Source organism: Neodiprion pinetum, chromosome 7, assembly GCF_021155775.2.
Source record: "Neodiprion pinetum isolate iyNeoPine1 chromosome 7, iyNeoPine1.2, whole genome shotgun sequence".
Lineage (NCBI taxonomy): Eukaryota > Metazoa > Arthropoda > Insecta > Hymenoptera > Diprionidae > Neodiprion > Neodiprion pinetum.
In genome coordinates, this window is record NC_060238.1 from 25,165,297 (window position 1) to 25,179,668 (window position 14,372).

Sequence of the window (14,372 nt, forward strand, 5' to 3'; positions counted from 1 at the left end):
TAGGGTATGTTTGGAACCTCCTTCGACCCTCTGGAGGTTGGGTCAGGTCTGATCGCTTGAAACCCTCATTCAACGTTCAAAATCCTAGCCCGCCGATCAAGGTTCATCGATTCTGACTGATTATGGTAGAAATATAAAAAATACGATTAAAACCAATGAGGGTCAATGTAGGAGTTCTGGGTTCAATTTCCTTCAGAGTAGGCTTACATGAACCTTGCTAGGGTCAAATGTAGACGCTAAATTTCAACTCTGTTATATGTGTTGTAACGAAGTTGAGTTTGATTGAGCACAGCTCTTATATACCTTGGCACGACTGATGCCGATATAATATTCATCAAATGTTCAGAAGCTCGTCTCTTAACAATAAGCAGTCCACTTCAACACCATATCCGTAATCTAAATTTCTCAACTCTCGCGTTTCAGCTTCCCAGATCAAACCTGCAAGACAAATGGGGATCCCAGAGTTCGATATCGAGCAGCATAAGTACAATAAGTGTCCCGGGAAAGATATCCTCGTTCAAAATGCCGGAGCCCCAAAACCTTCCGAAATACTCCCCCGCGTTCAAGCGTAAGAGCCTGGCGGTTTACGGAACCTCGGGAACCTTGACGCCTGGGAAAAACTCCTCATCCACAACTTCGGCTCCGTCTTCGGAGGCCCCGAAGAGTCTCGAGTCCATCTGCAGCCCAACAAGGAGCGACTTCAGCTTCGAATATTCGCCCTCCGATCGGTCACCGCGGTCCAGAGCGAATCTGCGGAAGGCAAGAACGGACTACGACGACTCGGACAACGACTCGGCGGTGAGCAGCTCTCAGAGCAGCATCTCCAGGGGTTTCAGTCCCCCGGTGTCTCCGGTTCCGTCCGAGAGGTCAACGCTCTCCTCCGAGCGATCGTACCTCTCCAACGAAACAACAACAACAACGTCGACGAACTATCTCCAGGTCCGTTCCGAACATCGGGCAGCCACCCTCGAACGCTCCCAGTTCCTGACCAGGCCCTCCTCCTACAGTCAAGGATCATTCTCCGAGCGTTCGTCCTCCAGCAGCAGTAGTCCTGACCCAAGGTCTCCGCAGCAGTCTGGTATGTACTCGAGAAACGGACTGCAGCATCTCGCTCTGAAGAGGTCCAGCAGCACCGACACAAACTGCAGCAGTTCGTCGACTCTTACCTCGGGTTCTCAGGCCTCCGCCGAGTCCCTGTCGCGTCGAGTCCTCAAACCGCAGAGCGTCGAGGCGATCAACAGGAAGAACATTTTGGCCAGTGCCAGGTGTAGAAGCGGCGGTGATCTCAACGGCTCTCCGCAGCTTATACAACGGAAGTTTTCCGACGACGAGGATCCGGCACCAGCAACCTCGAAGTTGACCCTGCAGGAAAACGGAGGTTGCGTCGCTACCGATGTTGTTAAAATTGCTTACATAGAGGTGACAGCTGAGGAGGACTCCCAGCCGATCAGAGGTTCCGAGCTTCCGGAGCCGTCGAACGAGATGAGGAAGTGGGTGAGGTCGGAGATCAAGACTGTGGTGAACAACCGGGTGGAGAAGGACGACGAGTCGATAACCGCGGAGAAAAAGAGGGCGGAGATCGAGGTACAGGTCAGGACACCTCGGCGAAGGTCATCCCTTGCTGTTGCCGAGGAGAAGGCTCAGGTCATTCCGGTAATTGAATCCGACCTCGAGACCTCGAAACCGCGTTCGAGGTCCAGTATGGTGATCGACAAGAACGCTCCTGACTCGCAGAACGATCTACTCACCGTTCTTTCGACTCGGGGTAGATCTCGCACGGCGATCCATATCGAGGATCGCTCTTTCGGTAGATCGCGGAGTCAGATGAGCCTGGAGGAGATCCTCGACGGAAAGGCGGAGGAGGCTGCAACGCCGTCGGGAACTCCGAGCAGGTCTTGGAACAAGGAGAAAGGATTCGCCTCGAAGATACCGACCAAGGTTGTCGAACGGGTTGCGGAGGACGAGTCGCCGAAGATAGCCTCGAGGATCCCGACACCTCGAAGCATGGGGCGAAGGAGCGCCAGCGTGACGGACGTTAAGAAGACCGTGGAGAAGTCTGAGGCTCAGGGACTTAACCAGCAGCCCCCGATTCCTTCGGGAAATTTCCACGGGCGTTTTTCGAGCTTGGACAGCAGCAGCGGCGATATTGATACCGAGAGGTATTCCGCTGCGAGTGAACAGTTCGGAAGCATAAGCTCATTGGCCAGCAGTACGAGCCTGATTTCGCAACAGGAACTCGCCCAGCTCGTCGAAGAGGCGACTCTGGAGGAGGCTCGCGGCGCCCACGACGTTATCGTGGTTCTTTATCACAAGGAGAACCCAGCTGGTAGCGTTGGGATAGCCCTCGCTGGCGGCGTCGATTGCGAGACCAAGGAAATCACGGTGCATCGCGTTCTCGCCCATTCGATTGCCGACAAGGATGGAAGGCTTCAACGGGGTGACAGGATACTCAGCATCAACGGACGCAGCACCAAGGGACTCACTCACCGCGAGAGTCTCGCTGTTCTGAAACAACCACGGTCCGAAGTTGTTCTCGTCGTTTCCAGGGCCAGAGACGACTTTGGGGTTAGATTGAGGTCCAGGACCGAGAGCGTCGAGACCATCGTCGAAGGTGGGATATCGTTACATTTCGTCAAACTTTAAGGTGTTATGGGACGTGTGTTTCCAACCGAAAGTGAATCCCCGTGAGAATATCGAAGACACCTTTGCCTTATTATTCACGCGTCTTTCATGCAATTCCAGGGTCAGAAATGAACGGCTCTTCGGACGAGCAGACTGCATGGGGTCCACCGGCGACTGTTGCCATCTTCAAGGATGGGGCTGGTCTAGGTTTCAGTTTGGAAGGTGGCAGAGACAGTCCGCTGGGCGACAGGCCGTTGATAGTGAAGAAGATCTTCGCTGGTGAGTGTCACCTATCATCCTGCGTTAAAGTCGTTTTATTTATATCTCCCCCGTCACTTTTCTGAACCTCTTTTTAACCGTATCACAGGTGGAGCTGCTGAAAAAACCGGCGCGCTTAGGGCAGGCGATCAAATGCTCGAGGTGAACGGACACGACGTTACAAGAATGTCGAGGATAGAGGCATGGTCCCTAATGAAGAAGCTACACGACGGCGAAGTCAGCCTCCTAGTCAGACATCCTGCCACCAAATCTTCATCGTAGATGTAAAGGTCAACGAGATGGAGAGAAGAAAAATAGGGAATAACAAATATCCTAGTAGAAATATTTACGAATCTCGACGGAACGGGTTTGCGTTTACTTATTTGTTTGTTTTTCTTTCTTTTTTTTTCTATTCTTCCTCTTTCTAATTCGCTCCAAGCGATGTAAATAAATGTGATTTGTCGATGGATGTACAGTTCATTCTGATTGTGAGTGTTTAGCAATCGTAGAGTTTTGAACAGTGATCTGAAGGTTATTTTTTTTTTATTTGTTTCTCATTTTGCATAAACTAATCAATCCAAATCTCTATTTCTACGGTGTGGTAGGATTTTCCTGCAGTCGTTTCTTTAAATCGTCTTTCCGCTGATATCGAACTAGTGTATCCGTATTCAATGTTACAACGAATTTCATAACACACCTATAATAATAATAATAATAATAATAATGTTAATAACTGTTTACGAAATTAGACCCGGGGAAATATTTTATATATTTTTACGATAGGGAATTCCACAATAAATACCGAGTTTGAAATGTTCGTGCGAAATGTAACTCCGAGTTGAATGATAATGACAATAGCCAGACTATCAGTAACTACGATAACAATATTAATGATAATGGTAGATCATAGTAATAAAACAACAATATCATACCGTACACCTATCGGTTAAACTTTCCAAACGCGAAATCGCGATTAATTCATTATATTACATATTATAATTAGCTTTTGTTTTGTTATACTAAAACGTTTTGTTAACAGAATTTATAGCGATAGAGTGCTGGCAGTGCAATAATAATTATCGTTGTATAAAAAAAGTATGCAAACGTGAAAGAGAGAGAGAAGAGAGAGAGAGAGAGAGAGAGAGAGAGAGAGAGAGAGAGAGAGAGAGAGAGAGAGAGAGAGAGAGAGAGAGAGAGAGAGAGAGAGAGAGAGAGAGAGAGAGAGAGAGAGAGAGAGAGAGAGAAGGAAAAGAACGTTTTTTCTGGAAGTGTTTATATAATGAATACGGCTACTGAAAATAATTCAGGTTTAATTGCAATAAATACACGAAGCGATAGAAGATTTTAAATATAGTGCGTACGATTACCGGTTTTTGTTTTTTAAATGTAAATTGTAAATGAAAGCCGTTATATACATATTAGCGAGATATTTTTTTACTCATCATTTTGTACTATCCCTATATATTTGAGGAACACGGAATAGTGTGTCCATATTTTATTACTTGAATTTTCGCTTTATGGTAAAACCGTCTTGCGGATTGGAAATTTTTTGTAGAATCGAGTGAGATACGAAGCACAACGGACGAGAGGTTGATGTGAGGGTATTAAAATAACACGTTCACCGTGATTTGTTGGTACCGGAAGACAATAAAATTCTGCGTCACGAATGATGCATGATATGTAATTTGCATAATATTAATACTGTTGTTCCTGTATGTAACACTTGCGATTGTCACAAGTGCTGACGTACGGATATACATACAATTATTAGGTAGTTATTGCTTTATTCTGAGTGTATGAATAACTTGTTTCTTCCGTTTGTCAGTAACAATAACTTTTGTACATATAGCGACTGAGATATAAGTATTTGGTTGAAATAACGAGTAATATAAAAGAGCGTCGAAAAAACGAAAAGGTTGGAAAAAAAACAACAAAATATTATTAATATAAGAAAAAATATTATTATATTATTGATATTCGCGTATTTAAATTCAAAATCAATGGTTCTTTCCGGATGTGCGTTTGTGGAAAAACATCGTGCTGTGATATTCTGTGTGGCGATGTTCTTTGGCATTTCACTCATAATTGCTTATCGAAATATAAGTATCCTTTACTATTATCAGCTAATCCAATTTACGTTACTGTTCTGCTATGTTACATTATATGTATGTATTATTCTGAAATTTCAAGGTTTAGTGCAGGTTATCGTTTGTAGCTATCCGTAATAACAATAAACAAAATTTCATTGAAAAAAAATAAATAAAAAAAAAAAAACAGCAGAAGAAATCGAGGACATGTTTGTGCATGAAATGACTAAATTTTATATCTCACAGTCAACATCGTACACAGGTTTTACATTATATGTAATTATTCACAAAATGTTTTTCTTTCTCATATCACTAGTTATATTTTACAAGTTGATGATAAAAATATTCTTCAATACCAGAAGATGGGCTTTCGCGTGCGATCTTCTTTGATACCCATTTTATCCATCAAGTCCATTTCGAAGGTCTTGAGTTCGGGCTGTCGGTATAAGAGAAAAGTCAAAGATTTAATTGAGCCATCTTTTAACGTTTACCTCGATAGATTTGGGAAAAATATGATTCATTTAATTGAAGAAATCGTTCGTACCAAAAAAGTAACTTCTTTGACAACATTTGCTGGTGTATCTTTCTGCTTTGCTTTGTACAGAGTGGGTCTCTTGTAATCCACAGTTTCTTCACTCTTGTGTGGAATTGGAATAATTCGACCGGTTCGACACGATACCCGAACTCTTTGGCCATCTGGCTTATACCGCCATTCTACGTCACAAGCATCTCTGCAATGAAAATTAATAGAGGTTCGTTACTGACACCCTTGACTATTATAAGCATACTTAAGTACTTTCTTATGCAGGACCTACTTACAGATCACTCGGGTCAACCAGACGTATGTCTGTTGTAACTAAAAGGGGGGCTTCGCTCTGTACGGTACTGCCTGGGAAGTCCTTATCCTTTCCGATTCGTCTTAGATGTGTATTAAGTCCTTCAACGATTACCCAGTTTCGCTCCTGTATCACCTGTGTGATTATTCCTTGCTTCCCTTTGTCCCGCCCAACTAATAATTGAACCTGGAAAAATATTTATGATCATTAAAGTAGCTTCATTAAAATTGAGGGAAACGCATGTAAAATACAATACGACAACTCACCCGGTCACCTTTGAAAAAATTCCAATCTTTCAAGGGTTCAACGAATACCTTCTTTCTGTATTTATGTGGCGAATTTTGGAATTCAGCTGGGCCAGACCACGGGCGATTTGTCGTGAATCGAAAGTTCTTACGCTTTATCGTGCGATCCAAATACTGTATTGCACGCGGTGTCCGATAGTAAACCTGCGCAAAGATTTAGAATATCATTTTGTCCCAGTACGAATAAATATTAACATTGATACAAGCAATCTTCATTAATGAGACTTATTTGGGAATGCTAGAAAAAATGTAGCGAGTTTCTGTATTTTATTGATATTTGATGTTAATAATGGTTTGTTAGAAATTATTCAAAAATGGTGGGGTAGAGGTTAGGTTTACCTTCTCAACTGTGTCGGTGATGTATTTCTCCGGTAAGTTTGAGACTTTCTTAGTCAAGTCTCCGACTTTGGTGAGGAGGAATGCGCTCAGCCGCATAATTTATTATTGAACCTAAGCAGTTTAATTTCTCGAATAAATGCAGACTTCAATTTCAGAACTAACAGATCGCAGACGTTCAACGTGACTCCTTACGCCATTGCATCGACGCACAGATTCCTATAACTACACTGGCTCGCGTTGCGAGGAGCTGTGAACGCTACTTTGGTTTGCTTTGCAATGAGCTGGCGCCATCCGACGAACTGAATGGGATAAACCTGTGTGAAGATCTTCGACTTACCGACGCTGTACAAAGTGTGGATGCATTTGTGACGCTAGATTAGTTAGACGATTTTAATGTAGTGATGGTCAGATAAACAAAACACATCGATATAAGTAATTATCTAAAAGTATTCACAAAACGTGTGAAAAAATTTGGGGAACAGTCGGGAAATAAGACACATTTAGAAGTTGCAGAAAGTTATATTTATTTGTCTATACGATCAATCGAATCTGTATTCGTCTGATAAAGACGTCAGAAAAACTCTGTTTTAAATGACTCATGCAATAATATGAAAATACGATGCATGAAAATGGATACTGAGCTGCGCTTACAAATAAAATGTACAATTTGATACTTATGTAGATACTTCCAAAAAAATATCGAGATTTTGATAAATCGATACGTTTTGCTCATCCCTGGACTGGTGTGCACATTTATTACAAGTGTATGATGACACTGAGAATTGTATTGATTTCGACCTGGACATTACAATAATTTGAAATAAGGACGATGATTTTAGAAAAAAATAATTAGCACAAACTAATTGTAAGGAATAACAAATACGCTTGTGTGAATGGGTGAGCTGGGTAGAATGCGTGTGTAAGAGAGTGAGAGGAGTTACTAATGTGAGGTTGACGAATGATTGGTTGATGAGGGTGTAAGGCTGATTCCCGAAATGTGGGAACGGCGATGATGCATTCGTGCGATGGTGAAAGAGGAAACGATGGAAAAAATGTAGTCGCGTGAAGGAGTCCGATAAGTGTGCACGCACATGGCGGAGGAGAGGATGGGGAGGACGAAGTTGAGAATGATATTCATTGTTTGATTGTACTGTTACCACTGATAAAGATAATACAATTGTGTGCATTTTAGAGTGAAGTAAGTCTCACGACAGGTGATGAAAACGACTTGATGTATTGTTGATCGGCTATTTATTCACAACAGCGTAAAGATGTACAATAAATCACAGAAACGTTGAATTGTGGTAGTTGTAAATTATTTCCGAGCGATAAAGTTGTCTAACAACTGAAGTCGCTTGATTGAATCCATTGTAGTACAACAGCTTTGCTTTCGAGACGACGAATATTCGACTCAGAATCGATTCCTATGACCACTTCCTGACGTATTGGACCCTCAGGAACTCAGAAAACGCAGCGAAAAGAGCGTAGGACCAACAGGAGAGAAATGGCGAGCGAAAAAGCACCTGCTGAAAAATGTCGAAAACACAGGTTTTCGTTTTTCGGCTGTAACTTTTGATGCGTTGATCGCAGCGTATTGGGACTGCGCCCAATCGATTTCTCTCGCAAAATTACGTCGGAATAGTGCCACAATGAATTGATTCCAGCACTTTTCAAAATCGCGAAAATTTTCGCCAAAAATGCAAAGGGGTTAGCCTTGCTTTTTTTTTGGCCAAAAAATTTTGGGTCTCCGATTCGATTTATTTGACCTTTTCCTGACCAATTGGACCCTCAGGAACCCGGAAAACGCAGCGAAAAGAGCGTAGGACCAACAGGAGAGAAATGGCGAGCGAAAAAGCACCTGCTGAAAAATGTCGAAAACACAGGTTTTCGTTTTTCGGCTGTAACTTTTGATGCGTTGATCGCAGCGTATTGAGACTGCGCCCAATCGATTTCTCTCGCAAAATTACGTCGGAATAGTGCCACAATGAATTTATTCCAGCACTTTTCAAAATCGCGAAAATTTTCGCCAAAAATGCAAAGGGGTTAGCCTTGCTTTTTTTTTGGCCAAAAAATTTTGGGTCTCCGATTCGATTTATTTGACCTTTTCCTGACCAATTGGACCCTCAGGAACTCAGAAAACGCAGCGAAAAGAGCGTAGGACCAACAGGAGAGAAATGGCGAGCGAAAAAGCACCTGCTGAAAAATGTCGAAAACACAGGTTTTCGTTTTTCGGCTGTAACTTTTGATGCGTTGATCGCAGCGTATTGGGACTGCGCCCAATCGATTTCTCTCGCAAAATTACGTCGGAATAGTGCCACAATGAATTTATTCCAGCACTTTTCAAAATCGCGAAAATTTTCGCCAAAAATGCAAAGGGGTTAGCCTCGCTTTTTTTTTGAACAAAAAATTTTGGGTCTCCGATTCGATTTCTTTGACCTTTTCCTGACCAATTGGACCCTCAGAAACTCAGAAAACGCAGCGAAAAGAGCGTAGGACCAACAGGAGAGAAATGGTGAGCGAAAAAGCACCTGCTGAAAAATGTCGAAAACACAGGTTTTCGTTTTTCGGCTGTAACTTTTGATGCGTTGATCGCAGCGTATTGGGACTGCGCCCAATCGATTTCTCTCGCAAAATTACGTCGGAATAGTGCCACAATGAATTGATTCCAGCACTTTTCAAAATCGCGAAAATTTTCGCCAAAAATGCAAAGGGGTTAGCCTTGCTTTTTTTTTGGCCAGAAAATTTTGGGTCTCCGATTCGATTTATTTGACCTTTTCCTGACCAATTGGACCCTCAGGAACTCAGAAAACGCAGCGAAAAGAGCGTAGGACCAACAGGAGAGAAATGGCGAGCGAAAAAGCACCTGCTGAAAAATGTCGAAAACACAGGTTTTCGTTTTTCGGCTGTAACTTTTGATGCGTTGATCGCAGCGTATTGGGACTGCACCCAATCGATTTCTCTCGCAAAATTACGTCGGAATAGTGCCACAATGAATTTATTCCAGCACTTTTCAAAATCGCGAAAATTTTGGCCAAAAATGCTAAGGGGTCAGCCTTGCTTTTTTTTTGGCCGAAAAATTTTAGGTCCTAGATTTGATTCAAACGACCGTTTTCTGATCAATCAAACACCCAGGAACTCAGAAAACGCAGCGAAAAGAGCGTAGGACCAACAGGAGAGAAATGGCGAGCAAAAAAGCACCTGCTGAAAAATGTCGAAAACACAGGTTTTCGTTTTTCGGCTGTAACTTTTGATGCGTTGATCGCAGCGTATTGGGACTGCGCCCAATCGATTTCTCTCGCAAAATTACGTCGGAATAGTGCCACGATTAATTTATTCCAGCACTTTTCAAAATCGCGAAAATTTTCGCCAAAAATGCAAAGGGGTTAGCCTTGCTTTTTTTTTGGCCAAAAAATTTTGGGTCTCCGATTCGATTTATTTGACCTTTTCCTGACCAATTGGACCCTCAGGAACTCTGAAAACGCAGCGAAAAGAGCGTAGCACCAACAGGAGAGAAATGGCGAGCGAAAAAGCACCTGCTGAAAAATGTCGAAAACACTGGTTTCCGTTTTTCGGCTGTAACTTTTGATGCGTTGATCGCAGCGTATTGGGACTGCGCCCAATCGATTTCTCTCGCAAAATTACGTCGGAATAGTGCCACAATGAATTTATTCCAGCACTTTTCAAAATCGCGAAAATTTTCGCCAAAAATGCAAAGGGGTTAGCCTTGCTTTTTTTTTGGCCAAAAAATTTTGGGTCTCCAATTCGATTTATTTGACCTTTTCCTGACCAATTAGACCCTCAGGAACTCAGAAAACGCAGCGAAAAGAGCGTAGGACCAACAGGAGAGAAATGGCGAGCGAAAAAGCACCTGCTGAAAAATGTCGAAAACACAGGTTTTCGGTTTTCGGCTGTAACTTTTGATGCGTTGATCGCAGCGTATTGGGACTGTGCCCAATCGATTTCTCTCGCAAAATTACGTCGGAATAGTGCCACGATGAATTGATTCCAGCACTTTTCAAAATCGCGAAAATTTTTGCCAAAAATGCAAAGGGGTTAGCCTTGCTTTTTTTTTGGCCAAAAAATTTTGGGTCTATGATTCGATTTATTTGACCTTTTCCTGACCAATTGGACCCTCAGGAACTCAGAAAACGCAGCGAAAAGAGCGTAGGACCAACAGGAGAGATATGGCGAGCGAAAAAGCACCTGCTGAAAAATGTCGAAAACACAGGTTTTCGTTTTTCGGCTGTAACTTTTGATGCGTTGATCGCAGCGTATTGGGACTGCGCCCAATCGATTTCTCTCGCAAAATTACGTCGGAATAGTGCCACAATGAATTTATTCCAGCACTTTTCAAAATCGCGAAAATTTTCGCCAAAAATGCAAAGGGGTTAGCCTTGCTTTTTTTTTGGCCAAAAAATTTTGGGTCTCCAATTCGATTTATTTGACCTTTTCCTGACCAATTGGACCCTCAGGAACTCAGAAAACGCAGCGAAAAGAGCGTAGGACCAACAGGAGAGAAATGGCGAGCGAAAAAGCACCTGCTGAAAAATGTCGAAAACACTGGTTTCCGTTTTTCGGCTGTAACTTTTGATGCGTTGATCGCAGCGTATTGGGACTGCGCCCAATCGATTTCTCTCGCAAAATTACGTCGGAATAGTGCCACAATGAATTTATTCCAGCACTTTTCAAAATCGCGAAAATTTTCGCCAAAAATGCAAAGGGGTTAGCCTTGCTTTTTTTTTGGCCAAAAAATTTTGGGTCTCCAATTCGATTTATTTGACCTTTTCCTGACCAATTAGACCCTCAGGAACTCAGAAAACGCAGCGAAAAGAGCGTAGGACCAACAGGAGAGAAATGGCGAGCGAAAAAGCACCTGCTGAAAAATGTCGAAAACACAGGTTTTCGGTTTTCGGCTGTAACTTTTGATGCGTTGATCGCAGCGTATTGGGACTGTGCCCAATCGATTTCTCTCGCAAAATTACGTCGGAATAGTGCCACGATGAATTGATTCCAGCACTTTTCAAAATCGCGAAAATTTTTGCCAAAAATGCAAAGGGGTTAGCCTTGCTTTTTTTTTGGCCAAAAAATTTTGGGTCTATGATTCGATTTATTTGACCTTTTCCTGACCAATTGGACCCTCAGGAACTCAGAAAACGCAGCGAAAAGAGCGTAGGACCAACAGGAGAGAAATGGCGAGCGAAAAAGCACCTGCTGAAAAATGTCGAAAACACAGGTTTTCGTTTTTCGGCTGTAACTTTTGATGCGTTGATCGCAGCGTATTGGGACTGCGCCCAATCGATTTCTCTCGCAAAATTACGTCGGAATAGTGCCACAATGAATTGATTCCAGCACTTTTCAAAATCGCGAAAATTTTCGCCAAAAATGCAAAGGGGTTAGCCTTGCTTTTTTTTTGGCCAAAAAATTTTGGGTCTCCGATTCGATTTATTTGACCTTTTCCTGACCAATTGGACCCTCAGGAACTCAGAAAACGCAGCGAAAAGAGCGTAGGACCAACAGGAGAGAAATGGCGAGCGAAAAAGCACCTGCTGAAAAATGTCGAAAACACAGGTTTTCGTTTTTCGGCTGTAACTTTTGATGCGTTGATCGCAGCGTATTGGGACTGCGCCCAATCGATTTCTCTCGCAAAATTACGTCGGAATAGTGCCACAATGAATTTATTCCAGCACTTTTCAAAATCGCGAAAATTTTCGCTAAAAATGCAAAGGGGTTAGCCTTGCTTTTTTTTTGGCCAAAAAATTTTGGGTCTCCAATTCGATTTATTTGACCTTTTCCTGACCAATTGGACCCTCAGGAACTCAGAAAACGCAGCGAAAAGAGCGTAGGACCAACAGGAGAGAAATGGCGAGCGAAAAAGCACCTGCTGAAAAATGTCGAAAACACAGGTTTTCGTTTTTCGGCTGTAACTTTTGATGCGTTGATCGCAGCGTATTGGGACTGCGCCCAATCGATTTCTCTCGCAAAATTACGTCGGAATAGTGCCACAATGAATTTATTCCAGCACTTTTCAAAATCGCGAAAATTTTCGCCAAAAATGCGAAGGGGTTAGCCTTGCTTTTTTTTTGGCCAAAAAATTTTGGGTCTCCAATTCGATTTATTTGACCTTTTCCTGACCAATTAGACCCTCAGGAACTCAGAAAACGCAGCGAAAAGAGCGTAGGACCAACAGGAGAGAAATGGCGAGCGAAAAAGCACCTGCTGAAAAATGTCGAAAACACAGGTTTTCGGTTTTCGGCTGTAACTTTTGATGCGTTGATCGCAGCGTATTGGGACTGTGCCCAATCGATTTCTCTCGCAAAATTACGTCGGAATAGTGCCACAATGAATTGATTCCAGCACTTTTCAAAATCGCGAAAATTTTTGCCAAAAATGCAAAGGGGTTAGCCTTGCTTTTTTTTTGGCCAAAAAATTTTGGGTCTCCGATTCGATTTATTTGACCTTTTCCTGACCAATTGGACCCTCAGGAACTCAGAAAACGCAGCGAAAAGAGCGTAGGACCAACAGGAGAGAAATGGCGAGCGAAAAAGCACCTGCTGAAAAATGTCGAAAACACAGGTTTTCGTTTTTCGGCTGTAACTTTTGATGCGTTGATCGCAGCGTATTGGGACTGCGCCCAACCGATTTCTCTCGCAAAATTACGTCGGAATAGTGCCACAATGAATTGATTCCAGCACTTTTCAAAATCGCGAAAATTTTCGCCAAAAATGCAAAGGGGTTAGCCTTGCTTTTTTTTTGGCCAAAAAATTTTGGGTCTCCGATTCGATTTATTTGACCTTTTCCTGACCAATTGGACCCTCAGGAACTCAGAAAACGCAGCGAAAAGAGCGTAGGACCAACAGGAGAGAAATGGCGAGCGAAAAAGCACCTGCTGAAAAATGTCGAAAACACAGGTTTTCGTTTTTCGGCTGTAACTTTTGATGCGTTGATCGCAGCGTATTGGGACTGCGCCCAATCGATTTCTCTCGCAAAATTACGTCGGAATAGTGCCACAATGAATTGATTCCAGCACTTTTCAAAATCGCGAAAATTTTCGCAAAAAATGCAAAGGGGTTAGCCTTGCTTTTTTTTTGGCCAAAAAATTTTGGGTCTCCGATTCGATTTATTTGACCTTTTCCTGACCAATTGGACCCTCAGAAACTCAGAAAACGCAGCGAAAAGAGCGTAGGACCAACAGGAGAGATATGGCGAGCGAAAAAGCACCTGCTGAAAAATGTCGAAAACACAGGTTTTCGTTTTTCGGCTGTAACTTTTGATGCGTTGATCGCAGCGTATTGGGACTGCGGCCAATCGATTTCTCTCGCAAAATCACATCGGAATAGTGCCACAATGAATTTATTCCAGCACTTTTCAAAATCGCGAAAATTTTCGCCAAAAATGCAAAGGGGTTAGCCTTGCTTTTTTTTTGGCCAAAAAATTTTGGGTCTCCGATTCGATTTATTTGACCTTTTCCTGACCAATTGGACCCTCAGGAACTCTGAAAACGCAGCGAAAAGAGCGTAGCACCAACAGGAGAGAAATGGCGAGCGAAAAAGCACCTGCTGAAAAATGTCGAAAACACTGGTTTCCGTTTTTCGGCTGTAACTTTTGATGCGTTGATCGCAGCGTATTGGGACTGCGCCCAATCGATTTCTCTCGCAAAATTACGTCGGAATAGTGCCACAATGAATTTATTCCAGCACTTTTCAAAATCGCGAAAATTTTCGCCAAAAATGCAAAGGGGTTAGCCTTGCTTTTTTTTTGGCCAAAAAATTTTGGGTCTCCAATTCGATTTATTTGACCTTTTTCTGACCAATTAGACCCTCAGGAACTCAGAAAACGCAGCGAAAAGAGCGTAGGACCAACAGGAGAGAAATGGCGAGCGAAAAAGCACCTGCTGAAAAATGTCGAAAACACAGGTTTTCGGTTTT

The 14,372-nt window shown here is 42.9% G+C and overlaps 2 protein-coding genes across 2 annotated transcripts in view; one reads left to right on the forward strand and one right to left on the reverse strand.

Annotated features, from left to right (window-relative positions):
• The window catches only part of bbg (big bang), a 40,980-nt gene extending 35,576 nt beyond the window's left edge, over positions 1 to 5,404 (forward strand). The window contains exons 8-10 of the mRNA XM_046635536.2: positions 424 to 2,611; positions 2,743 to 2,901; positions 2,990 to 5,404. Coding sequence (XP_046491492.1) covers positions 424 to 2,611; positions 2,743 to 2,901; positions 2,990 to 3,162 — 2,520 coding nt within the window. The 3' untranslated portion in view covers positions 3,163 to 5,404. The remainder of the gene's footprint in view (positions 1 to 423; positions 2,612 to 2,742; positions 2,902 to 2,989) is intronic.
• Positions 4,150 to 6,690, reverse strand: mRpL24 (mitochondrial ribosomal protein L24). The gene is made up of 5 exons (XM_046635564.2): positions 6,448 to 6,690; positions 6,070 to 6,252; positions 5,787 to 5,989; positions 5,512 to 5,698; positions 4,150 to 5,403 (listed from the first exon to the last, which is right to left on the reverse strand). Exons 1-5 carry the CDS (start codon positions 6,541 to 6,543, stop codon positions 5,317 to 5,319), a joined length of 756 nt encoding a protein of 251 aa, XP_046491520.1. The 5' UTR covers positions 6,544 to 6,690; the 3' UTR covers positions 4,150 to 5,316.
• Between the last annotated feature and the right edge of the window lie 7,682 nt (positions 6,691 to 14,372).

Coding starts and splice junctions, on each gene's coding strand:
- mRpL24 (XM_046635564.2), bottom strand. CDS start 6,543: ATGCGGCTGAGCGCATTCCTCCTCACCAAAGTCGGAGACTTGACTAAG. Junction 6,253..6,447: donor TCACCGACACAGTTGAGAAG/GTAAACCTAACC, acceptor ATCTTTGCGCAG/GTTTACTATCGGACACCGCG. Junction 5,404..5,511: donor TCAAAGAAGTTACTTTTTTG/GTACGAACGATT, acceptor TTATACCGACAG/CCCGAACTCAAGACCTTCGA.